The sequence below is a fragment of the Thamnophis elegans genome, chromosome Z, assembly GCF_009769535.1.
Source record: "Thamnophis elegans isolate rThaEle1 chromosome Z, rThaEle1.pri, whole genome shotgun sequence".
NCBI lineage: Eukaryota > Metazoa > Chordata > Lepidosauria > Squamata > Colubridae > Thamnophis > Thamnophis elegans.
Genome location: NC_045558.1, coordinates 8,306,807 through 8,331,220, shown reverse-complemented (window position 1 = coordinate 8,331,220; position 24,414 = coordinate 8,306,807). Strand labels below are relative to the sequence as shown.

General features: G+C 42.4%; 1 protein-coding gene across 5 annotated transcripts in view; it reads left to right on the top strand.

Annotated features, from left to right (window-relative positions):
* The window catches only part of ACVR2B (activin A receptor type 2B), an 80,738-nt gene that overhangs the window by 26,601 nt on the left and 29,723 nt on the right, over positions 1-24,414 (top strand). For 4 of the 5 annotated variants that reach the window (XM_032235127.1, XM_032235126.1, XM_032235130.1 and 1 more), the window contains exon 2: positions 24,010-24,217. In XM_032235127.1, the coding sequence (XP_032091018.1) occupies positions 24,010-24,217 (208 nt within the window). Of the gene's footprint in view, positions 1-4,721; positions 4,776-24,009; positions 24,218-24,414 lie in introns of those variants that run through there. The other variant, XM_032235128.1, reaches the window with a different exon arrangement.

The following is a 24,414-nucleotide window of genomic DNA, read 5'->3' as shown; positions in this document are numbered from 1 at the left end:
GGGAAGGTCACCTGAATCCTCAAAATCATCTGAAACATGTAATACTGTCAGCTTTTCTTTTTTTTAAAAAAAAAAACCTTCCTTCACTTCAGTTAATGAGTAAACTTTTTGGTAGCAATGATTGATCCTTACTCTGGGAAGTTACAGTATCTGATCAGAGTCAAATGTTAACTTTGGAGATACAGCAGCTTCTTGCAAACTCTGTAATACAAAAGAATATTTCCTGTAGAGATGGTTGGATTCCTCCAATTTTCCATATTTTTTGAAGTGTATAGTCCATCTTTGCAGCCTTAAATAAAATGGGTACATTCGGCTTCTGATGATTTCAGATTCCTTCCTTGCTTCCTCTTCCACCCCCATTACCTCTACCTTCATCCCCCTCTCTCCCTCCTTCCCTTCTTCCTTCCTCCTTCCCTGCCCATCTTCCTCCCTTCATTCCACCCTCCCACTCTTCCTCTCTCTCCCCACCTCCCCTATCCCTTCCAACCACTCCCCTTCCTCTCTTCCTCCCACCCTTCCTTAATTCATTACCAACTTCCTCCCTTCTTCCCTTTTCCTCTCCTACCTTCCATTGTTCCTACCAACCCTCCCCTTCTTTTCCTTCCTTTCTTCTTCTATCCATCCTCCCTCCCTACCCCATCACTTCCTTGTTTCTACCAGCCATCCCCTTCTCTTCCTCCCTTCCCACCCTGTCACTTCCTTCCTCTTTCCTCCCTCCCTCCCTCCCCCTTCTTCATTCCCAACCTACATTCCTCCCTTCCTCTCCCTCTCTCCTCCCTTGTTCCCTGCCTTTCTCTCCACTTCCTCACTTCCTCTTTCCTCACTCCCTACCTACCCCTCACTTCCTTCATAACTTCCTTTTCTTCCCTCCCTTCCCTCTTCCCCCCTCCCTTGCCCTCCTCTCATCTCCCTCCCTCCCTTCCACCCTCCCTCCTACCCCTTCTTTCTCTCTTCCTTCTCCCCATCCTTCCCCTCTACTTCCTTACTATTTCCTCTCCCTATATCCTCCTCCTCTTCTTTCCTTCTCCCTCCCACCCCTTCCACTGCCTCGCTTCCTTCCTACCATATTCCCTCCCCATTGCCTCTTCCCTTCCTTCCAACTTCCCTCACCACACCTCCACTTCCTTTCTTCCTCCTCCCTTTCTCCTTCCCTGTCCACTTCATTTCCTCCTTTCTTCCACCCTCCCTCTCTCCCCATTCCTTACTACTTACTTTTTGCATTCTCTCTCCCTACCTACCTCTTCCTTCCCCATCCCCCCTTTCTTTCTTCATTCTTATTCTTCCTCCCCCTCTCATTCTACCTCATCTTCCTTCCTTCCTTTTTCCTTCCTGTCCTTTTTTCTCTCCCTCCCTCCCTCCCTTTCCCCAACTCTTTTTCTTCCTCTGTCTCCCTCCCTCCTCCACTTCCTTCCTTCATTTCCCACTTTCCTTCCTCTCTCCTTCCTTCTTTCTTCCTCTCTCTTCTTTCACTTTCTCTCTGTCCTTTCCCTTCCTTTCTCCATCTCTTTCCCAATTACCCTCTTCCTTCCTCTTTCATTCTTTCTTCCTCACTCTCTCCCTTCACTCCCTTCCTTTCATCATTTCTCACTCCCTGTCTTTCTCCCTCACCCTCTTCTTCCTTCCTCTTCCACCCTCCATTCCTTTTTCCTACCTTTTTTCCTATCATTGTCCTTCCCTCCCCCTTTCCCTTCCTCTTCCCTTTCTCCCCTTCTTCCCTTCCTTCCTTCCACTCTGTCTCGCTCCCTCCTCTTCCTTTCTTCTTTCTTCCTCCTCCTCTCCTCCCTCACTCTGTCACTGTCCTTCCGCCTCCCCCTTCTTCCTTCCTGCCCTCCCTCCCTTCCTCTTTCTTCCTCCCTCCTTTCCTCCAGCCTCCTTTCTTTCCTCTCTGTCTCCCCTTCCTCCCTCTTCACTTCCTTCCTCCCTTCCAGAATTTTCCAGCTGGCATGGAATTCTGGGAGTTGAAGTCCACCCATCTTAAAGTTGCTGAGATTGAAAACACTGGTCTTAGTCGTTTTCCAGAATACAATAATGCGGTGCACCTCATTTGTTGAGGCAGGTCAAGATAATACTTTAGGCAAGTAGTTTCATGTGTTAATTTATGTGTGGGAACATATTTTCAACTATTTGTTTAAGTTGAAATGCAAAGGGGGGAATGCAAAAGCCGTAGTGAAAAAAAAAATCTGTATTTAGATAAAGGCCTTCGTGTTGCAAGAACAGTGTGTTTGGCCAGCTGTCATGTTGCACAATCGGAGCAAACTAGGAATTCTGTAATGCTTTAAAATATTTCCCACCCACCCACCCAACCGACCTTCCCAAAGCGGATAGCGCATTTAGCTCTTCACTCTCCCCACCCCCATCCAGAGAAAGGTTTGGAGAGGATACCTGAGATCATCTCACTTTAAGGGCCCTCTTCTCCTAGGATTTCCTACCTGCCCAGTTCATGCAGGCATCAGCCAAGAATGTCCACCTTTATGGGGAGACCTGAGACCTTTGACATGGGAAGTACATGCTTTACCTTTAACCCATGGCTCCTTCCATGTCCTGAAGACCTCAAGTCACTAGCCTACTGCTTTTTTCTTTCTTTCTCAGCATAGAAAAATGATTGTCTTACCAAATATTCCTGTTCTCTCTTCTCAACGCCAAAGAAGCTACCCTACCAGCTGTACGTAAATGCCTGTTTTGAATGGGAAAGTCATGTGGAAACTGGCCCCAAATACGGCCTGGGGGCACTGCTGCTACACACTAATGAATAATGTATTGCTTTCCATCCACAGATGTATTGTTAATTTCCTTTGTTTAATAGCCCCATTGATTACATGGAAGGCTGATGTTTTCAGGGAGTGCTTCGTGGTCCCCCTGCTGGTAAGTGTCTGCAAGCACACCTTCAACAGCGTTAAAGACCAATGACCTTTGGACTGTTCCAACAGAGTTCTTGTTGATTTTGGACCGATTTTGAAGTAAAGCTGTAAAAGATTGTACGAAATAGAGAGAGAGAGAGGGAGGGAGCTGTAGGAAGTAGTAGACAAGTCGAGGAATGGGGTGCAAGAGAAAGTAAACTAAAGTCTGGTCCCTTTTCGCATGGATTCACTAGCAAGATTTCCTTTGCATTTTTGTTTATGGCCAACCGCAAACATGGGAGTTTTTGCCCTGCAGCTTCCCATGTTTGCAAAGTTGCATTTACACAACGGTGAGAAATCATACCGACATTCTTTGGTTGGATTTATCACCCCTGTCACTTAGAAAAGTGAGATTTGGGATTGCTTTTATTTCATTTTTTTTTTTAAGGTGCCTCCAGATTTATAAAGAGGGTGCACACTGGGTGGAGGATGGGAGGGGAGGGAGCTTGCAGCTTGCAAACCGACTGTCTAGCTCCCTTTGTAAAAGGAGAACAAAAAAGGGTGCATGGTTCAGGGTGAGGGTGTGTGGGAAACGTAGCTAAGCACCTGGCACTCCAATGCAGGGCAATATGCCTTTCTATTAAATGCCAGTTCTTTGCTCCTCGCTATCCATTGCCCTGTGACCCATTCAGCCCTGCTGCCTTCTTTTGAGGAAGGCAAGTTTTGTGCATGGAGAGGAATTGATGGGGTGGGGAAGGGGAGAAAGTTGTGCAGCGAAAATAGCTGAGTCTGTGTGTGTGTGTGTGTGTGTGTGTGAGCGCGCGTGTTTGCATGCAATGGACTATAGTAACAGAGGAACAGAAGAATGCTATTTAAATTTCAAATTGGCTTGGGAGTTTTCAGGGCTGCCGTGTCAATAGAAACGTCCCATGAAAGGGGGCTTATAAGAATCCTCTTTTGTGTGTCCTCGCCTGCTGGTGGCTGCGCGGCTTGCCGAAATGAAAACAACCCGGCTTGTCAGTCGAGGGAAAGTTAGCAAACTCTTCTAACAACGCCGTTTCTTAGAATTTGCTCCTTTCCTCCAGGGGAAAGAATTTGGCGCATTCTCCAAAAGTTATCATTTAATGAAAACTGCCTTCCGTGCTTAAATTTTTTTTAAATGGAATAAAATGTTATGTAGTTGTTAACCTTTTTTTTTAATGGGGTTAATGGTTTAGCTGGCTCTTTGGTTTGAATGTGGGAATTTGGTCTGCAAACATTTGGTTATTATATGCCGGACCGAGGAGGGGGGGGAGGAGAAAACAGAGGTGGGCCCTGAAAATATTTGGAGGAAGTATGGTAAAATCCAGAAAACCTTTAGATTCTGTTTTTTTCCGCTTCCCAAAAGTAACCCTTTCTATAATCTTAGAGTAGGTAAAATTGACGCTCTTAATTTTGAAGACCTGTACCTTGGATGGGATATTGTTATATTCAAATGAACAAGATATAAGAGCCTTGTATGTGGGTGTAGAGCATTAGTTCTCAAACTTGGCAACTTGAAGATAGGTGGACTTCAACTCCCAGAATTCCCCAGCTAGTCAAGTTGGCTGCAGAGTTCAGAAGTCTCCCCCCCCCCCCCCTCTTAAAGTTGCCAGGTTTGAACGAGGAGCAGGGAGATAATCTGGAGAAAAATACGCAATAACTGATAAAGAACTCCTCTTGTGGTTTTTAGTGCTAGATTAAAAACCACAAGAGGCCACAAACTAAGTATATTAAGATGTGGAATGAAATCAGGAAGGGCTTGTTAAGATGGGAAGAATTAAACCTGTCACCGTTGGGTAGAATTTCTGTGATAAAAATTAATAAGCTTACCTAGAAAGATGTGTTTTTTTCTCTCTCCAGATAATACCTCTTCTGACCAAGTGATGCACCCTTTAAACAATGGCAGAAAGGATACAGGTAGTCCTCGACTTACAAACATTACTTTAGCGACCATTCAAAGTTTCAAACAGACTGGAAAAAAAAGTGACTTACAACCACTTCTTGCACTTGATGACCAGATGGGCAGCATCCTTGCGGTCACCTGGCCAAAAGTCAAGGGCTTGGCCACTGGTATTTTTGACAGCTGTAGTTTCCTTGGTCAGGTGATCTCCATTTGCAAACTTCCCAGCCAGCTTCCACCAAGCCAAGTCAAAGGAGGGAACTAGATTCACTTAATGACGGTCTTTCCTACCTTCACTGCAGTTGATCCCCAAATATGGCAGATGTGCAGCAGCTCATTATCGATAGGTACTGTTCATAAGCTGAACAAGTAAAGCCAAGTCAAGCATCTAGATGTGCCCATTAGATCTATTTGGGATGGACAGAGTGATCTACCCTCCCCTTTAATTCCGTCCAATGCAGCCCAGTTTAGAGAAGATCTAGATCTCCTGCAAGGATCCACCCCCTAGCCTGCAAGTCATGTTTGAAGTGTAAATTGGCGCCAGAGGTTGGTAGCCTTGGAGCTCCTGCTTCTGAGACCCACTTAATGCAACCTGGCCAGATCCTTCTGGTGTCCTGTTCCTGTCTTGCTTCTCTCTCTTCCAAGGGTAGCTTTTTCAGATAATGATCCTGCTGGATCTCGATGCTGACCCTGTGTGCCGTCTCAAGACAGGCCAGCACAAGACACGTGGGCTTCAACAAGGCTTGCTGTTCCTACTTGACGTTCCCCAGGAAAAAAAAACACAGGAAGTCCCACTTTTGAAATGAAGGCACAGGAGACTGAGCAGGGCCTTCAGTGGGGACTCCCCAAGCCTTTCTAAGCAGAACAGAAATTCTCCCATTATTCTAGGACTTCAAAGGAGGATCTCAAAGGCTGAGAACCACTCTCTTGTAGAGATGCTGCATTGGAAAGGACTCAAAGGGAGACTTCAGATCCCAGTTAGATCCCAAGTAGATTTGTGTGCCACATTGTGCCTGCTTGTTCACAAGATCCGTCCGTCATGGGCCGCTGTGATGAGTTGTTTTACATGCATTGGAAGTGCGTTAATTTAGGATAGGCATGGCAAAGTCTCTGACAATTGGTAGCAAAGCTGGGAAGCCTGCATGGTGCTTTTAACAGGTTTTGTTCATTCTGGCTACTACACCTTGCTGGTGACTTTTCCATGCCTACCCTAAATTAACACAGTTCTAAAAATAAGACTTTTAATTTAAATAGGGCCACCCAACAAGAAGGAGAGATGGAGAGGTCATCTGAGAGATGTGTACTTAAATACTGCAGCTCTCCTTCCTTTCCTCCCACAACTACCAGCCATGAATCACTCCTTCACCTTTATCTGGGAAGGAAGTCAGATCTCATTTTAAAAAGGAATTAGTGCTCCTTCTTATCACTTAACACTTTCTTAGTGGGTGCATAAATCTAAAAAGACTTTGAGGAGGACTATAAATCTGTGTTCCTCTTGCTTAAAAGAGTTCAGGCTCCTTTGACGCTTCCAAGCACAGTGTGCTATGCTCTAATAAGCACAGGGTTTTTGTTTGTTTGTTTGTTTGTTTCTTCCTATTTCCTTTTTTGTTTAGTTCTTTCTTTTAATTACACGGCCTGTTTGGTGTAAAAGCCCCCAGGCTGGAGACTGCGAATTCGAATCCCTCCTTAAATGTGATCTTGAGTTATTTATAAGAATAATAAAGGTGGAATAAGAATCAATCGATAAATTGCAAGGTGCCCATCCAGCCGTTCTCCTTTTCAGAAACGGAATAAGTAAGCGCTGGTTTTTACCTAAGACAGGTGCCTGTACATAACAGCACAAGAGCTAATTAAATCATATCTGCAGCTTGGAAGCTAATTAAGCCTTTATTCCCCATTATAACAAATAATTACAGCGCACAATAGGAAACAAGCTCGTATGCACCATCACCTTTGGAAGGACTAACTCCTTGTAGAAAATGTTTAGAGAGGGAGGCTGAATTGCCAGGCAGACACTTTTCTGCGTTGAATAAGCAACGTTACAAGTTACGGCCAGAGTTTCTGGATAACGCAGGGAAGACCAACCTTTTAAGCTAAATAAAGCAGCATCTTTGCGGCCTCTATAAATCACGGGAAGTAAATTCTGCTTATTCTGCATGATTTTTTCTAGGGAATAGAGGAGAAACAATTTAACATGAATTACAAAGCAGCACGTTTAAGATTCATTAGAGAGCCTGGCTTTCTGCACCACGATTTAAACAGTGGCTAGTTGAAAGTGCAAACTGAATAATAACTCATGGGGCAGATAGTCCTCGAGTTACGGCCGTCTTGGAGACTGCCCGTGATGGCCGCAAGCCATAATGGTGATAAAACAAGTTGGTTGCAGCCCAGTGTGACTACTATTTTTTTTTGCAGCAGTTGTTAGGTGTATTCATTGTTCACTATGGCACGGTTTTGCCAAAAACTGGGAGTAAGTGGTGGGTTTTTTTGGGGGGGGGGGAAACCGTCATAAAGCCTGGCCACCTGACCATAGGATGCACCGGCTGTACATTCAGCCATATTGCCGAGCACATGAGGTGCAGTCGTTCGACCATGGGAGTGGGGAGTGACCGTCGGAACTTTGAAGTTGTAAGTCCCCTCTTTCAGGTAGAGCATAGCTTCACCTGGTCACTAAGTGAGCCATTGTAAGTCGCGGATTTACCCGTATACATTCCCCCACACAACGTAAGCTAAAATGAAACAAACCAATTTCAGCTTAGTTAAATATTTTTGGAGAGTACTATGACAAGCAAGTTACACGTTGGGAAATTATGTAATCCTGTCTCAATGGAGATTGAAAAAAAAGGGAAAAAATACATATTTTAAACTCTGCGTGTTCAGATATAAGCCTGAAAGTCTTTTTCCGCTTGCTTTTTACTTTTGATATTCAGGGAGATTTATTTATTCACGGATGTTAGGGGGAGCCCTCAGTTTTATCAGCAATTCTGAATAAAGCTGACAGCTTAAGAAGCAGAGAGGCCCGTTGGATGGATTTATATGTTCAATCTTTGTATCGCCTTTCCACTCTGGGACTGGGGTAGAAGATCTTTATTGCTCATGATTATTTAATGCATGCATATGCTGTTCATCTTACAAAAATAACTTGGACGTTTACAAAATTAGAATAAAGTATTAATGCCTGATCAAAAATAAAAACCAGGGCTATGAAACAGGATCTGCCAAGGTTTAAGGGTGGATATAATCCTGTCATACAAGGGGGCCACTACTGAGAAAGCCTTGTCCTGCACGACTTCTTCCTGGACTTTTTGGGCTAGTAGTGTCATAAAGTGACACTTTTCTCTGGTCCATATGCATAGTCATTCCATCAAATGTCTGGTGGAGTCTTCTTGGGCCAGGAATGCCAAACCAGGAAACAGTGTTTCTCAACTTTGGCGACATTAAGGAAGGTGGACTTCAACTCCCTTGCCCAAATCTCTGCTGCCCTTCCCCCCCTCCCTCCCCCCCTCTTTAATGGGCAGCATCCTCGGTGGACGATGGGCTGCCGGATTCCCAAGTAAGCATCCTTTATGCTCTGCACTGCCGGCCGATAATAACAAGTGTGTTTCTGCGTGAGTTAAATCTGTGGTTTTGTGGTTGAACCGAAGCTGGTTTCTTGCCAGCTGCTATAAATAGAATTGTGTACGGAGAAAGAAGTTTTTTGAGCGAGGGTAAGTGGGAGAAAAGGAAAATCCTTCTACTTTCCAGCTGGCTGCTTGCCAAACAGACAGCTGCCTCTGCAAATGAATGCATGGAGGTAGCGTGGGAAGGAGGGAGGAAGACTGTCTTCCTTTGGTTCCTTAGATAACTTCAAAGGTTCCCGGGGTTTTGGTTGCTCCCCTTCTTTTTATAATGAAGGTTTGAACATAAGAACTACAATTTGTTAGGCATACCCGGGTGGCCAGGAAAATGAAGAAGGGAGGAAATTTCAAGGCTGCTTATCTCAGGGCTGCAAAAAACACAGGCTGACACTAGATGGCAGTAAAGACATGTGCCTTTTCTGCATCACTTTGCTTCCCTCTAGTGTTGATTAGATTTTTTGCAGCATATGTAGCTGGAAACTTTAGAAAGCAAGGCAGCTGTATGGTTGTTTATTTTATTTTAATTCATAAAAATATTTATGGCTACCCAACACTCTCATGCTGATTCTGGGCAGCTTGTGCAGAAATAAAACCTGTATTTTATTTACATTTAGATTTTTTTAAAAGTAAATAAATAAAACCCCAATTAACACTTCCCTCCCTCCCCCAACACGCCAATAATGTTAAAACCAACAAATATTATCTTCTGTTGGTAGGGAATCTATGTTCTAAGGTGTGTCTCATTTATCTAGAAAAAACACAGCCCTTCTGTCTGTCAATACTGGAGGATTTTTTTCTCTGGCCAAAATATTCCCACTTTCTGTGAAGTTCTGAGCCAATAAAACAGCTTCTCTCTCTCCTTTCCATATTTGGGGGGCTCCTAAGAGGCGTGAGAAACCTGACCCGCTCCTCCTCTAATTCAAATTTTCTTGCAGGTTGCAGAGTTTGAGAGGATCTACTCATGCAGGCAGCACACAGGGCAATATATATGGTAATCAATGGATAATTAGTTATTAAGATTGGGTTCCCTGCAATAGAGGAATAATGCGTAGAGTGTTGCAACACCTTTTAATGTCCATAAAGACCTTGCCAAAATCTTCCTTTGATCATTGGATCTTATTTTAATTTTTTTCCCCCCTTAAAAGAAATTAACGGGTTTCTGACAGTTTAGGTACAAAATGGGTGAAACTCGAACCTTTTGAGGGTTCTTTTCAGCCAGTTCCTTTGATCTTGCCAATAATAGAAATGCTGGGGAGGGGGAAATGAGGGCGGAACCCCCCCCCCCCTCAGCTTTCCTGTTTGGATATTGCTGGTGGGCAGTCAAGTATTTTCCTCCAAGCCAAGAATAAATACATCAATTTAAAAAAAAATAAAACAGGCAGGGTGTGAAAGCCACTTTACCCCACACCTTTCTATTTTCTTGCTTCATTTCTGGGGCAGGTCCATCCATCCATATTTTGATTGGGGAGGGGGAGAATGCTTGCAGTTGTGCTGGTAAAAAAAAAGTGGTGTTTTGGGGCATGTGGAACTCTGCTCTTCCCTTGGAGACAATGAAAACAGGCTGAGATGGGCCCTGTTTTCTCGAGGGAATTGTGGTGGTGGGTCTACCAAGGTGACCTTGCATGGAAGTGGGCTGAGGTCAGGTGCTTCAGGAATGGAAACTTCCATCTCCAACAATCTGCGGGGGGGGGGGTGAAAGGGCGCTGGACCCTTCATTTCGAGGTGGAGGTTGTGGCTCCCTAGCTATAGTTTAGAGAGGGGAGCAGGGCTGCCAGAAGGAGGGTGTGGAAACTGGAGGAGGGGCCTCGTGGCCTGCCCTTCCCAGAGCAAAGTCAAAGAGGGAGATGGGGGCAAGGATAAATGAACTGAAGCACAGGAGTTCAAATGTGAGCAAGAGATGATGGTGGAAGGTTAATAGAGAGAAACAATTGGAATGGAGAAATGACAATTTGGAGGGAGAGAGGAAGAAGGAATGGAGGACAGAGGGAGGGAGGAAGGAATGAAATAAAGGAGAGGCAAGGAAGGAGGGAAGGGAATGTAGGGTGGAGTGGGAGAAAGAAAGGAAAGAAGGAAAGGAAGGAAGGAGTGATGGAGAAGGGACCGGGAAGCAATAACAAATGAAGGAGAGGGAAGAAAGAAGGGGAGGAAGTTAAGAAGAAGGGGGGAAGGAAATAAGCAAGGGGGAAAGGAAGAAAATGGAGGGGAAGGGAGGAAATGGGAAGAGAAAGGAAAGAAGGAAGAAAAGGAAAAGGAGGGAGGGAGAAAGGAAGAAAGTGAGGGAGCAGAAAGGAAGGAAAGAAAGAAATAGAAGGGAAGGAAGCAAGGAAAGGAGAGGAAGGAGGGAAGGAAATGAGTTGTGGGGAAGGAAATGAAGGAAGGAAAGAAGGAAATGAGAGAAAGGAAGGAAGGAACTCAACAAGGGAAAGGAAGGAAATGAGAGGAAGGGAAAAAAGAGGAAAAAGAGAAATAAGGCTTGGTAGGTGTGGCGGAGGAACGAAACTGCAAAATCTCTATTCCAGGTGGCATTTGCCGGTTCTCCGAACTACTCAAAATTCCGCTACCGGTTCTCCAGAACCGGTCACAACCTGCTGAATTTCACCCCTGCTACAACCTTTCTTTTTCCCTTTGACTGTCTCAGATATTCCTTTGCCTTACATAAAATGTGGTTCTCTTAGCCTTTTATTTCTAGAAGTAGCGAATATAATACAGGTGGCCCTCATATTACGACCATTCAGCGACAATTCGAAATCACGACGGCCCTGAACGAAAGGACGGGAAAGCTAGTAAGTAAGTACTAGAAAATGACATTTCTGTGAGGTTGACTGGATTCCTCTTGAGGACTTCCCCTGGGATTTAAGAGGAAAAAACTTCAGATGGCTGGACAGCTGTTCCTTCTGTGAAAGAGAGGGCATGTCTCTTCACTTGAGGACCATCTGCTAACTCCTGGAAACCCGTTCAACTTCCAAAACCAAACAAAAAAAGAGGGGGGGGGGGAGACACACAACATTAAAACCAATGCTTCTCAATCCAGTGGAACAGATTTAAGAAAATGCAGGTGGCATTTTCCTCTGCAAACTAGCTTACTCTGTGTGTGTTTCATACCAGCATTCCTCTTTATCAGAAGTTTGGTGGGAATGCCATCTGGGAAGCACGGTTGATAGAGAAAAGATTTCAGTGAATGCCCAAATTCCCATACTCTACAAGATAATGATATTTATCTTTTCAGTTTTCTTTTTTTTTCATCAGGGGGAAAAGGGAAGTGTGATCCTTTCTTTTTTTTCTTTTTGGCATGGTTGTGGGGGGTGGGGAACTCTCTTAACACAGATTTCACAGCCAAATAGTGTGCATGCTTGTATGGATGCCTTTTTTTTCCCAAAGGAGGAAAAAAAACCGTACAATTTGATAAGTTTTTTTTTTTAAAATAAGCTTTCCTTGCCAGAGGCTACAGTTATGAACATTAAACATCAGCAGAAGCCTCATTAAAAAATAAAAGGAAAAGGGAGTGCAACAGTGTTGTTGCTTTTAGAGACTTGCAACAAAGAGTTAGTTAAATGCAAATTAAATAAGCTAAATCCAAGCAAAATGACAATATCTCATTTCTGCAATAAAAGTAGCATGCATTTGGGGGGGGGGGGATATGAGATATTCTTGCTCACTTAAGGGAAGAACATCTTTTTTCCTTTCATAGATCTCAATAAGTTTCTTGCAAATCCAAATACATTTAAGAATTTCCCAATTCTGTTGATTGCAAGTTTATTACTGATTGTGACTAATTTGAAATGCTTCTTCCAGGTTTCTGCCCACCTAGGCTGAGCTAAGGATCTAAACTCCAAAAGTTGTACTTGGGAGGCTTTCGAGAAGAGACTGGGCATTCATTTGTCTGTAATGGTATAGGGTTTCATGTTTGAGGAGTGGGTTGGACTAGAAGACCTCCAAGGTCCCGTCCAACTTTGTTATTCTCACAAGCTGCAACCTGATTCCCCATCTGTCTTTTGACAATTTGTACCTGTCCTTTCTTCTATTCCTTTTCCAGACGTCCCACATTGTCTCTTAGAGAGCTCCCTGGACTAAGATAGACTATGCTGAGCTTCCAGACTCTTCTTCTGATGTGTTTGATTTCAGCTCCCATCATTCTCACCCTCCTGACTGAAGAATGATAGCTGCTGAAATCCATCACACCGAGGAGTCAAAAAAAAAAGAAAGAAAGAAAGAAAGAAGAGCAGCTTCTATGAAGGTTCAAATTATGCAACCCAGCCTTATGGTACCTTCTATTTGCTGATGATTGATTATAATTAGGTGCTATCAAATCAGTGTCAACTCCTAGCAACTATCTAGATAGATTTTCTCCTAACCTGGTCCTTTAGGTCTTCTGAAACGAATTATACTCAGTAGCATAATAGCTTTTCTTCCCTTACTGGTAATGTCCTCATTTGCATCCTAATTTGGATGTAATTTATTGTATCAAACTAGCCCTTATAGGCTAAATTAGCTAGACAAATAAGATCACTAAGATGAGGTTATTTTTTTTTTCCTGCAGGGCTTCCAAATCCATTTTTTTCTCTTCGATTAAAAAAAAAAAGCCTCTTAAAAGTCCTTACTGTTTTACCTATACAGGTAGCCCTTGACTTACAACCATTCATTTAGCGACCATTTGAACTTACAACGGCACTGAAAAAGGTGATTTGCTACTGATTTTTGCACTTATGACCATTACAGCATCCCTACGGTCATGTGATAGGAACAGGGTGGCTCAGTGGCTAAGATGCTGAGCTTGTCGATCAGAAAGGTTGGCAGTTTGGCGGTTTGAATCCCTAGCGCCACATAACAGAGTGAGCTCCTGTTACTTGTACAAGCTTCTGCCAACCTAGAAGTTCGAAAGCATATAAAAAATGCAAATAGAAAAATAGGAACCACCTTTGGTGGGAAGGTAACAGCGTTCCGTGCGCCTTCGGTGTTTAGTCATGCCGGCCACATGACCACAGAGATACCTTCGGACAGCGCTGGCTCTTTGGCTTTGAAAAAGAGATGAGCACCGCCCCCAAGAGTCAGGAATGACTAGCACATATGTGTGATTATGGTCGTATGATCAAAATTCAGGCCCTTGGTAACCGGCATTTAACATGGTTCCAGCATCCTGGGATTGAGTGATCACCATTGCAATCTTTCTTGACAAGCAGAGTCAATAGGGAAGCTGGATTCATTTACCAACCACCTGATTCACTTAACAACTTCAGTGATGTGTTAATAACTATGGCAAAAGAGGTTGTGAAATCAGGCTTCGCTGACTGACTCGGCTGCCTTGTTTATCAGTGAAAATTCTGGTCCCCATTGTGGTTGTAGGTCAAAAACTACCTGTGCATATATTTTCTCCATATTATCCTTAATTTGTTCTTTCACTTTGGCCAAAAGTGCACTTATTGCCACTGTAACTGACTCTTTCCACTTTGCTGCTTTTTCATCCTCTTTGTTAGTGCTAGGAACTGACTAATTTACCTTCTTACATTTTTTGCTAATTAACTTGCTGCAATGGCCAGTAGCTGTTGTCCATCTCTGTCCATAGACTATTTTCCAACCTAGGAAGCCAGAGACAGTAATTCTCCAGAAAAGGTTCATCAAATGGGAAGGAATTTGGGGTACGTTATCCAGACCTACCACTCTTCCCGTAAGTAATACACCTTTAATCGGTTTGATCCTGGAATCTATTCCCTGGCCTCTGAATTTGTCCTGCCTATTTGCATTCTTATTCATTGAGCTACGAGTCACATTTCTACCTGACTTCGTTCCAGCTAGTTCTGAGCAGCATATTATTTTTAGTAGGGAAGGAAAAGCAACAAGGATGAATTACAGAGTTGTGATAGTGACAATATCCCTCCCAGGGAGAATAATTGCTGAGCCCAGCTTTCACAGGCAGAAAAATCCTTTTTTCCCCTCAGTTTGCAATCACAGTTTAGTGTGTTTAAAGGCTGCCTTTAACTCAGGCTTATCTGGGGAAATACCTTTTTTTGCCTTGATTCATTTTCAGCAAACTATTCATAGCCAGAGAGAATAGCCTGAATTTACGATGACATCTTCAAGGAGAAAATCTAGAGCAGAGGTCCCCAAACTTGGCAACTTTAAGACTTGTGGACTCCAACTCCCAGAATTCTCCAGCCAGCACACACTTCCACAGCATAGCTGGCTGGAGAATTCTGGGAGCTGGAGTCCACAAGTCTTAAAGTTGCCAAGTTTGAAGACCTCTGATCTAGAGGGGCATTTAATGGTCCTATCTGGACCAGATGTTTCACTGAAAGGGTATATATTTGAAAGTGTGTGGAGATAGGAAGTAGATGATGCACTTGAGACTTCCCCAACCTGCTGGTTTTTAAATTTATAGGGAATTAAAATCTTTATACTACTGAAGACCTTTAACTGGGCAACACGTTGCATCATAGGGCAATAGTTTTTTAAACCAAGCACTTCAAATAGGTTAACTTATAGAATGCATCTAAAACATAGGGAAAGTTGTGGCTACTTCTATGCTACCAGCTGCTGTTGTGGTCATGTGATCTTTATTTTCAACCTTCTGTGACAGTTACCCAGCCAGTCTTGCAATCCCTTGCTCCCACTCCCAGATACTTACCTGTTGGCCTGGAGGGGAAGGGAAAGAGGAATATGGGAAATAAAAAGAGCCTCTTTTATTACTTTAAACCAGGCAATCAATGGGGATTTAGGTTCATTCCTTCCTCTGCCTAGTCTAACAAGAGAATGAGCACGTGAAGAATTACATGCATTTCATTAAGAAAGATTTAATTCTGTCCTGTCAAGAGATGGAAGGAAACTTAGATGTCCTTGCATGGATGAGTATCTTCCAAGAGTTTTGGCTGTTACGATTTCCGCATAACAGCCTTTCCTAATCTAGCACTTTCCAGATAAGTTGGACTTAAATTTCCATTTTTTTTTAATGCTATAAGAGCTGAAGGACAAGTGGGTGGGGGAAAGAGGCAAATGCATAACCATTAAAAACAAAATCTATAGACTTTCTTGAAGGATATTGCAAAATCTCCATTCCCTCCCCACTCTAGGGACCATCCAAAGGTGGCATTTTCCAGTTGTCCGAACTACTCAAAATTTCCGCTACCGGTTCTCCAGAACCTGTCAGAACCTGCTGAATTTCACCCCTGGAGTAGACAGACTTTGTTATGGGTGACTGTATTTTTGATCTTATAACATCCCAACTGGGTTTACTTATTCTAAATGCCTTTGAAAGGGTAGCATGGGCTTTCCTATTTTCACACGCCTGCAGGTCCCAGAATCCTTAGCGCCAGCATGGAGGAAATTGTGGAACACATCATGTCAGCCCTTCTGGCAAGGTGGGGTAAGATTGACATAGATCTTTTGGGTTCTAAAGAGGCTTATAGCTTTAGAACAAAGTTCAAAAATAGGAAATAACAAAGAGGAAAGAAAGCTTAGAATAGAATAGACTAGAATAGAATAGAATGACGGAGTTGGAAGGGACCTTGGAGGTCTTCTAGTCCAACCCCCTGCCTAGGCAGGAAACCCTATACTGTTTCAGACAAATGGTTATCCAACATCATCTTAAAAATTTCCAAAGTTGGAGCATTCACAACTTCTGGAAGCAAGTCGTTCCACTGATTCATTGCTTAATGAAAAGTATGTAAGGCAAACAAATTAGAGATACCCAGGAAGGACTTAAGTTGTCAGAGACATTTGGGCATCCAAATGCAAGGAGGAAACTTGGAGCAGAGGAATAAAAAAAAAAGAAATTAGGGCACCACAAAGGCACCTGGGCAAAAATCACCAAATTTTCTAGAAGTTTTCTAACTTTTTCCTCCATTTTTTTATTTACAGCAATAGAGCCCGGTTCTCGGAATTTTCCAGTGGCCTCAAGATACTTCTGTGGTCCCTGAAATAGAATATGCCGAGCAGAGTACAGGAAGCTAACCCCTAAAATATAATGGTAGGGGAGGGTGGCTTTTAAAATTCTTTCCTGGAATGTGAAAACCAAAGGCACCCAAGTCATCTTTTTATGGGTATTGGCTTCTTCCCCTCTTGAAGTATTTCAGGAATCTATTGGCTTCCTTGTGGGCCCCTTGAGGAGCATGTGGTTCCTGATTTCCCCATTCTTTTCAAAAGACAAACACAACAACTTGTCTCCTTTGTTTTGTTGTTGTTAGCTGAAGGTTAATTTCACTTCAAAGCCAAGTTGTGGGGAGGAAGCTTGGGAATTGCTCTCCTTTTGTAGGAAATGAGCTTCGATAAGAGAAGGCGCACTCTTTGCCTCTGCGTGTTATTAGATGATTCCTAAAAAGTCCGAGTGGTTTAGATTATGGAAACATTAAAGAGAGAGTGAGAAGGCATAGTTTTTATGGTCCTGTTGTTCTTTAAAAGGAACCCATTTAAGGTCACTCACTCCCACCAATATGTATGGCTGAAAAGGAGAAAATGCTTTGTAAACAGCATTCCAAAACTCCCTTGGCCTTATGTTTTCCACTGTTTTTTTGGCAGAGATCATGGAAAGAAAAATCTGCATTCCTCTCCAGTTTTGACTTGAGGGGGAGAGGACAGGACATATCTTCCCTCCTTGAGTTTTCTGCTAGGTTTAGGAAAGAGGAACATCTAGGTATCTCGGCATTTAAACAGTGGTAGAGCCTTCTTTGAATTTTTTAAGGCCTTGATAGAAATAGAGGCAAGGTGTTTATTTGGATTTCACCTGTCCACCGCACACTTAATTTTCACTGTATGCTGTGACAGGTTCATATTAACCATTGTTTTAGTTGAAGTGAGAGGCTAGAAATAAATAAATATAACTCTTAAGAGTTATATTTTCATTGACCTTTACTCAAAAACTCCAGTTGTCATGACCCTTAAGTGGGCGAAATGGTGCATCAGATGCGACCGTTTTTGATGTAAAATACCTCAAATGAGCTAACTTATAGACTATGTTCAAAATCCAGGACTCATGACCCCCATGGGAATGAAATTTGTAGAAGTGCTACATAGACTGCTGCTGTCCCTATAGGGTTGAAGTCACATGATCTTCATTTTCAATATTCCATGACAGTTTCCCAGGCAGTCACGCAATCCCTTGCTCCCTTCCCTGCCCAGTACCAGCCACTTACCAGTCTGCTGGAAAGGGAAGAAGGGAAGGGGAGATTTCTAGTTCTCCCTTCCAGATTCCCACCAAGGGTTTCATTGGGGAAATCAGCAGAAAGTTGGACGTCACTCTTGATCTTACTGCTTTTTTACCCACTTTTGGTAATTCTGTTTCAACTATGAACGTCTGGTTCTTCTCATTAAGGCTGTTGATTCCAGAAGAAAGGCTGGACATCTTTAGGTAATAAAAGAAGAGACTGGACAGTCATTTCTCTGGAATGGCGTAGGGTGTCCTGCTTGAGCAGGGGGTTGGCCTAGAAGACCTCCCAGGTCCTTTCCAACCCTATTCTGGATTATGTGATAGATTGTGGAGCCTTGCCTGTTAAAGAGCAGTCTCGGGTCACTTTTCCTGTTATAACTGGAACAATAGTCATTTCCACAGCTGCAAAAGGTTTGCTGGAAGAGGGCCTGTAACTTTGCATGCCTGCTTGAGCCAGCCAAGCAGAAGTCTATTCATACAGTCCTGTTTTGAAGGCCTGCTGGGAAATAACTTGCAATCACATACACACTCAATTAAACCCTTCTAAAACAGAATGAAATCTACTATTCTGACGAACTAATTCTGCATAGTTTGGAAGGTCCTGTGAGCTCAAATGCTGGCCTTTTAAACTACGCCAAACTTAGTTTGCCACAGAATAGACATTTATCTGATAGGGGAATTACGATTGGACAAGTGTCTTGTCACTCTTGTCAAGAATGATTGGCCTGTTCTGTCATTAGTCAGGTTAAAAATTTGTCACTTGTCATCTTTAATTCTCCCCCTCTCTTGTTGGCAGCTTTATTTAGTGTATCTGCAGTTCAGTTTCATCTGTGGATTAACAGTTCCCTGAAGTTTTGGTTTTTTTGAGCAGTGGGAACTCTGCTCCCATGTGGGGCTGTTGTAGATGCATTTATCACCGTGTTCATGAACATAGAAACATTAAATATATGTGTGTTGTTAGCAATTATGATCCTCAGAGCAAATACATTGGGGATTCCATAAGTCAAGACAAAGACTTATCATTTGATTCAGTGGAGGGATATCACTCCATAGCTGCCCTGTGTATACGGTGAGCATTCATGGATGCTCAGGTTTAAATGCAATTTTTTTTAGGATTAAAAAAGGGATAAAAATTAGGGTACAAAAGAGTGGGGAAGGTTCGCAAATATAATTGACCGGTTACATGCCAAGTTGACTCTCAGCAACCAGATAGACAGATTTTTCTGTGTGATGTTCTCTCTCTAATTTGGTCCTTCAACTCTTCAAAGATGCATTCGTCATTACCATAACTGAGTCTGTCCAACTTGCTTCTGGTTGTCTTCTCCTTTGTCTTGCCATTTTCCCATGCATGGCAGACTTTTCCAAAGACTTAGGTCTTGAGCTAGTGGGAGGGGATTGACATAAAAAGATTAACCCTGAAAAATTAGACAAATGTTCATTTTTATGTTTAAATCAGGGATGGTGGGGGCATGGAACTTTGCTTTTCCTTTCTCATTGTTATGCCAGTAGTCATAATTAAGATTTACTAAGAGAATAGGGCATCTTTAACACATCTTTAATATATTCGGATGTGCAGAAAACTTCATAACAGCGTTTGACATAGTCTGTCTTGACAGCCCCAAGATAAATGGTCCACTTTCTGTCTTACTCTGCCAAGAAGACGGATGAACATCTTAAGATTGTTCAGCAGCAAGAAGACTCCAACCGGTGAAAAACAAATCTAATTTAGTTCTTAGGAGCTCTTGATTTACCTGAAGTTTTGCCCTTATGAACTTAACCTTCTCTTGCCTGCTTATTTGGTATTGCATTCGGTCTCGGCTCCTCCTTTGGTTAGCAAGCCACATGATTTGGAATTATGGTGCTTGAAAATGTCAAGAAGGACCAATAGGAATATTGAAAGGGTAGAGTAGCAATCTTGGTCAGCTTAGCACCCCTTGAAGCAGATTTAGAGCATCTGATAAGCTGCTTTAGAGCATCAGTAAGTGACTTCTGACCTGAAATGATTCTTAGGTTTTAAAAGCTGTACATCTGTAATCTCTTCCCCCCCCCCCCGCACTCTTGTGGATAAAAAATACTTGTTTTTAACAAAACAGTTGTATAGTCTCAGCTTTGAAAGAAGGCTTATGATTTCAGAAGAAATTTCTCCCTTGTAAGTAGAGGCTTATAACCTTTTCCCTCTTACCTGTTTAATTGCTTTATAATGTTTATATCTGATCATACAAAGATGTTTTCCCAAGTGAGATTTATGGCAGTGAGTGGTTCAGGCATGGGATTAGGAACAAGGGGATCCATCTGAAAAGTGCGAACTTGAACTGTAGAAGGCCATGGCAGGGCTTTAACCCAAATTGCTCTCTTTCTCCCCAACTGCCTCCAGGATGTTGTAGTAAAAATGACACATTCCATGGGGCATCCTTAAACCTCCACAGTGCGATGTAAAACGAAATCCAACAGACGCAAGGTTGATTGAAGAAGAACTATCACTCCAGTATCACAACTTTGTTGTTTATCCATCCATCCACTCATGACATTTTGAACCTAGCCAAAAAAGCAGTTTAGGTATGATCAGTGGGGGTGGGAAAAGCATAGTGGTGGGTTCCTCCCCATCGCTACTGGTATGCTGCTTATGGGGCCGCATGCCCTGGTCGTGCACACACTCGGCACATGCATGCCCATTCCACCGCCCCAGCGACACCCAGCTGCTTGTTGGAGCTTGCGCAGGCATTGCATGCGTAATTGGCTGGTTGCTTTAAAAACCAGTATAGAATGTGGGCAGGTGGGCCAAACGAGCCACCGTACCGGTACACGATCAGCTGCTCCCAGCTACTACCAGTACAGCCGTACCGGCTGGAACCTACCACTGGAAAAGCACGCTTACAGGTTCTGACTTATTCCATTCAGAATGCAAAGGTAAAACCTCCCACATTTATTTTCTATTCATTCTCACTCCGTTTGCTGAGTGATTGATTAACCTGGAAGGATTGATGGGTGATTGCCATCTCTTTCCAAGGAGGAAGGAATTTTGGCAAATCCTGTTGAATGAAATATTGGGGGGGGGGGGGCGTCTTTAGTCCTGATTTGGCCAAGAGGTCTTTGTACCTCCCTTCTATTAGCAGATGAGCCGCTTTCAAATTCCAACTGTATTCCAAAATAACCCCAAGAAAAATGAGGAAGGAACACCTAAACACATGGACCATAAATTAGAAAAACAATAAGTTTATTGAGGAGGGAAACATGGGAAGCTTCTCAAAAAAAAAGTAAGCCAGATTCCAGGGTAATGATTGAGTGCATACTGAAATACTGTGTTCCTCCTGCAAAAATGTAATTGTTTTTTTCAACTGGGTATAATAGGCACAGAAATAGATTAGAACTTGGCTGCAGGAGTGCTCAAGGTAGCTATAAAAACATCTGTTTATCATATGTGAATTCATGGATGTTATTCTTAAACAGGCTGTTAGGTGTTTGCAGGACAGTGTTGCCCTAGTCAGTATTTTTCAACTTTCGTCAGTTTTAAGAGGTGTGGACTTCGAATCCCAGAATTCCTCAGGCAGCTTACTGGTTGTGTGGAATCCTGAGAGTTGAAATCCACGTAGTTTAAGTTAGTTGTCAGCGTTGAAAAATACATTGTCAGAGCCACCAGGAAGTCATCAGACAAATCCGTGCTTTTCATTTAAGGCAGACAAATTATTAGCTAATGTGTTATTTCAGTAAGTTTTTCAACACAGTGTTTACAAGGCATATGTGGGACAATGTAATTCAGCCTACCTCTTCCTGAAAATAATACATTACTATAAAGTGCTCCTTTATACCTTTATCTCCGGGGTTATATTGGCTGAAGGAGGGAGGGAGGAAAAGAGGAGGCAGGGGAAGGAAATAAGGAAAAGAGGATGGGAAAGAATGAATGAGTGAGTAAGGGAGGAAAGAAGTAAGGAAGAAAAGAGGGAGGGGAAGGAAGAAAAGTAGAGTGGAAAAGAGGAGGAGGGGGAGCAGAAGGAAAAAGAAAGGAAAGAAAAGAAAAGAAAAGAAAGAACAGTCTAGTGTGAGCAAATTTTAGATTTTGCTGCACATTCTGTAAAACATGCCCCATGGAATTGCCCCATCTCTGCAAGTTTTTAAAAGCCTTCTGTTGCAAATCTACTCTCTGTTTACATGGCCCATCTGATCACTACATTGGGAATCTGTGGAAGTTTCTTTAATCTTTCTGCAAAGCAAAAGTGGAGTGTTGTGTTGAGAAACAAAGTTATTTGAAAACAATTCCTTTGATTTCTGAAGCATTTTCCCAGCATCAAAGTTACAAAGTCTTACAGAATGCAGCAGTTGTGTTTAGTTCATATATTTCCCTTGCTTTACAAAGAGTGATTGCTAGCTTTCATCCATGAAAAGACGAAGGGGATTTCCTCCTCCAGAATGCTATATACTTTTCTTATAGCCATGATTATCTTCTACCAGATTAAGTTGATCTAAAACTTTTTTTCCCCCTCTCCGGTATTTTAAACCATGCATTTATTTAAGGTTGACTCAACCTTCCATCCTTCAAGGTGGCTAAAATGAGGACCCAGATTGTTGGGGGCAAGAGGCTGACTCTGTAAACCACTTAGAAAGGGCTGTAAAAGCACTGTGAAGTGGTATATAAGTCTAAGTGCTCAGTGCTAAGTGCTATTGCTATTATCCTGTATAGAAACCGAAGTTTGGAAATGGCTGTGATTAACTTCTTGTCATATATGTTTTCTTTGATACCAAGATGAAGCTTGTTGTTATAATTATCATTTCTTGATGTTTTATCTTTCATTCCAAAAGACCTCTTTATACATGCCCAAATTCCACATAAGGCGGAGAGAATGCCTGTTTGCATAATAAAACTGATCCTGTTTTGCTACAGATGGCAGGAGGCAAAAAAAAAATATTAAAGTCGTTTGATATTGTCAACATTTGCACTAACCAATTCAATTAATCTTCAAAACTATTGACCCAATTTTGAAACTGCAATTATTTGGCTGTTTCAGTACAGTTGCAAATTGTTAACAATGCAGTAAATCCTGCTACCAATAGGAATATACTTACCAATCAATCAATAAAATATGAAATTGCCTTTATTTTAAAGCTGCTTAACTAGTCCAACTTAAGCAGTACAAAATATATTTCATTGCTATGGTAATTATATATACTTGCTAATTGCAGGAAAATAAACGTGTGTCACGATTATGAAGCCTAAAACAATCTGAACATTGTAATTTAAAGATAAGTTCCTTTATTAGATCAGTGGATGTAAATATGAACACTCAATATGAGCCTTTTGTTAAATAATTAGAAATGCCAGCAGATTGGGAGGTCTATAAACCCTAGAAAGATGAATATTCTATTTCTTAGTCATTTGGATTGTGCTTTGGAAATCTAAGGAAATTGAGCAGAATTGCCTTGGAGGATGAGATGAAGAGGACCTTAAAATAGATAGAAACCACAGAAAGCAAACACAGAGATGCAAATTAATCTCTTGTTTAGCTTTGTATGAGTTTGTTGCTTCTTTTTTTTCATCTGAGGAACCTTAGGACTTTGTGGGACATTATTGCCAGTTGAGGGTTACACAATCTTCATTTCCCAACCTAGTGGCAAAAATTGTTGTATAAATGTGGGAATGCCAACCTTCTCTGGCCTTGAGAAATGAGTTGGCCAAAAAATAAAAATAATTAAAAAAAACACTTGAGGCCAGGAACACTAAGTTGCAAATGTTGAGGCTTCATTCTATTCTAGAGAAAACTTCTCCCATATGCATTTTACCACTGTGGTCTTTTCTTCTAAAGGAAGTTGTGAGTGTGGTCCCTCACCACAAAAACCTTGTCCTCTTCCTCTGGTGCCAATCCAAGACGGACGTGTTGGGTTTTGTGCAAGCAACATCAACAGTCCTTATTGTTTCCCAGACACATTGTTGACTAATTTTGCCAATTTTTTTTGATGCTCTGACATTCCAGTGTCCTTTGCCTTGGAGGAAGGCTATCACAACTATGAAAAATTGGTTATAAGTAGCTCTGGGGACGTCTGTTGCAACTTCAAATTGGTCGTGAAGTGAGGATTTTCTGTATGTGCAAACTCTGCGAATAGACAATCTAATCTTTTAGATGGGTTTCAAGCATGGTCATCCAGTAGCAGTAGTGAGGGTGCTGGAAGTACTGGGTTTAGCTTTATCTAGAAGGTTTTGAGTGGTCTACCTTTTGAGAGGTCCTAGATGCGCTCTGAGCTTGGTTCTTTTCTTGCAGACATTTCATTACCAAACTAGGCAATGTCATCAATGCTAGTGGGGAGTGGAGTTTGGTCTCATTTTGTATTCTATTCATGTCTTTCCGGGAATGTAAGAAACATGGACAGTAACCTTCCTCAATCTGGTGTCTTTCAGATGCTCTGGACTACAAGTCTCATCATCCCTGGTCAGCATGACCAATGACCAGCCTTCCTTATTTTTCTTCCCCACAATATGATCCTTAACGTTGATTCTTTTGCATCTCCCTCCAGGATCTGGCCAGGGAGAGGCAGAGACAAGAGAATGCATTTACTACAATGCCAACTGGGAGCTGGAGAAGACCAACCAGAGTGGAGTGGAGCGTTGTGAAGGTGAAAAAGACAAGCGCCTACATTGCTACGCGTCCTGGAGAAACAACTCGGGATCCATCGAACTAGTGAAGAAAGGATGTTGGCTTGATGACTTCAATTGTTATGACAGGTGAGAACAAAGAGGTAGAGTATAAAATAGCTTCAAATGAAATAAGAGTCATTGTCCTAAATTCCTGTTTAGTAGTTCACATCCCAGGAAGGGTCACAGATTGGCTGTCAGCAATGGAATCTTGGCTCCGTAGTTCACATTCTCCATGTAAACAAACTGTCAGGCCCAAATAACCAGCATTCTTTGAATTCAAAACA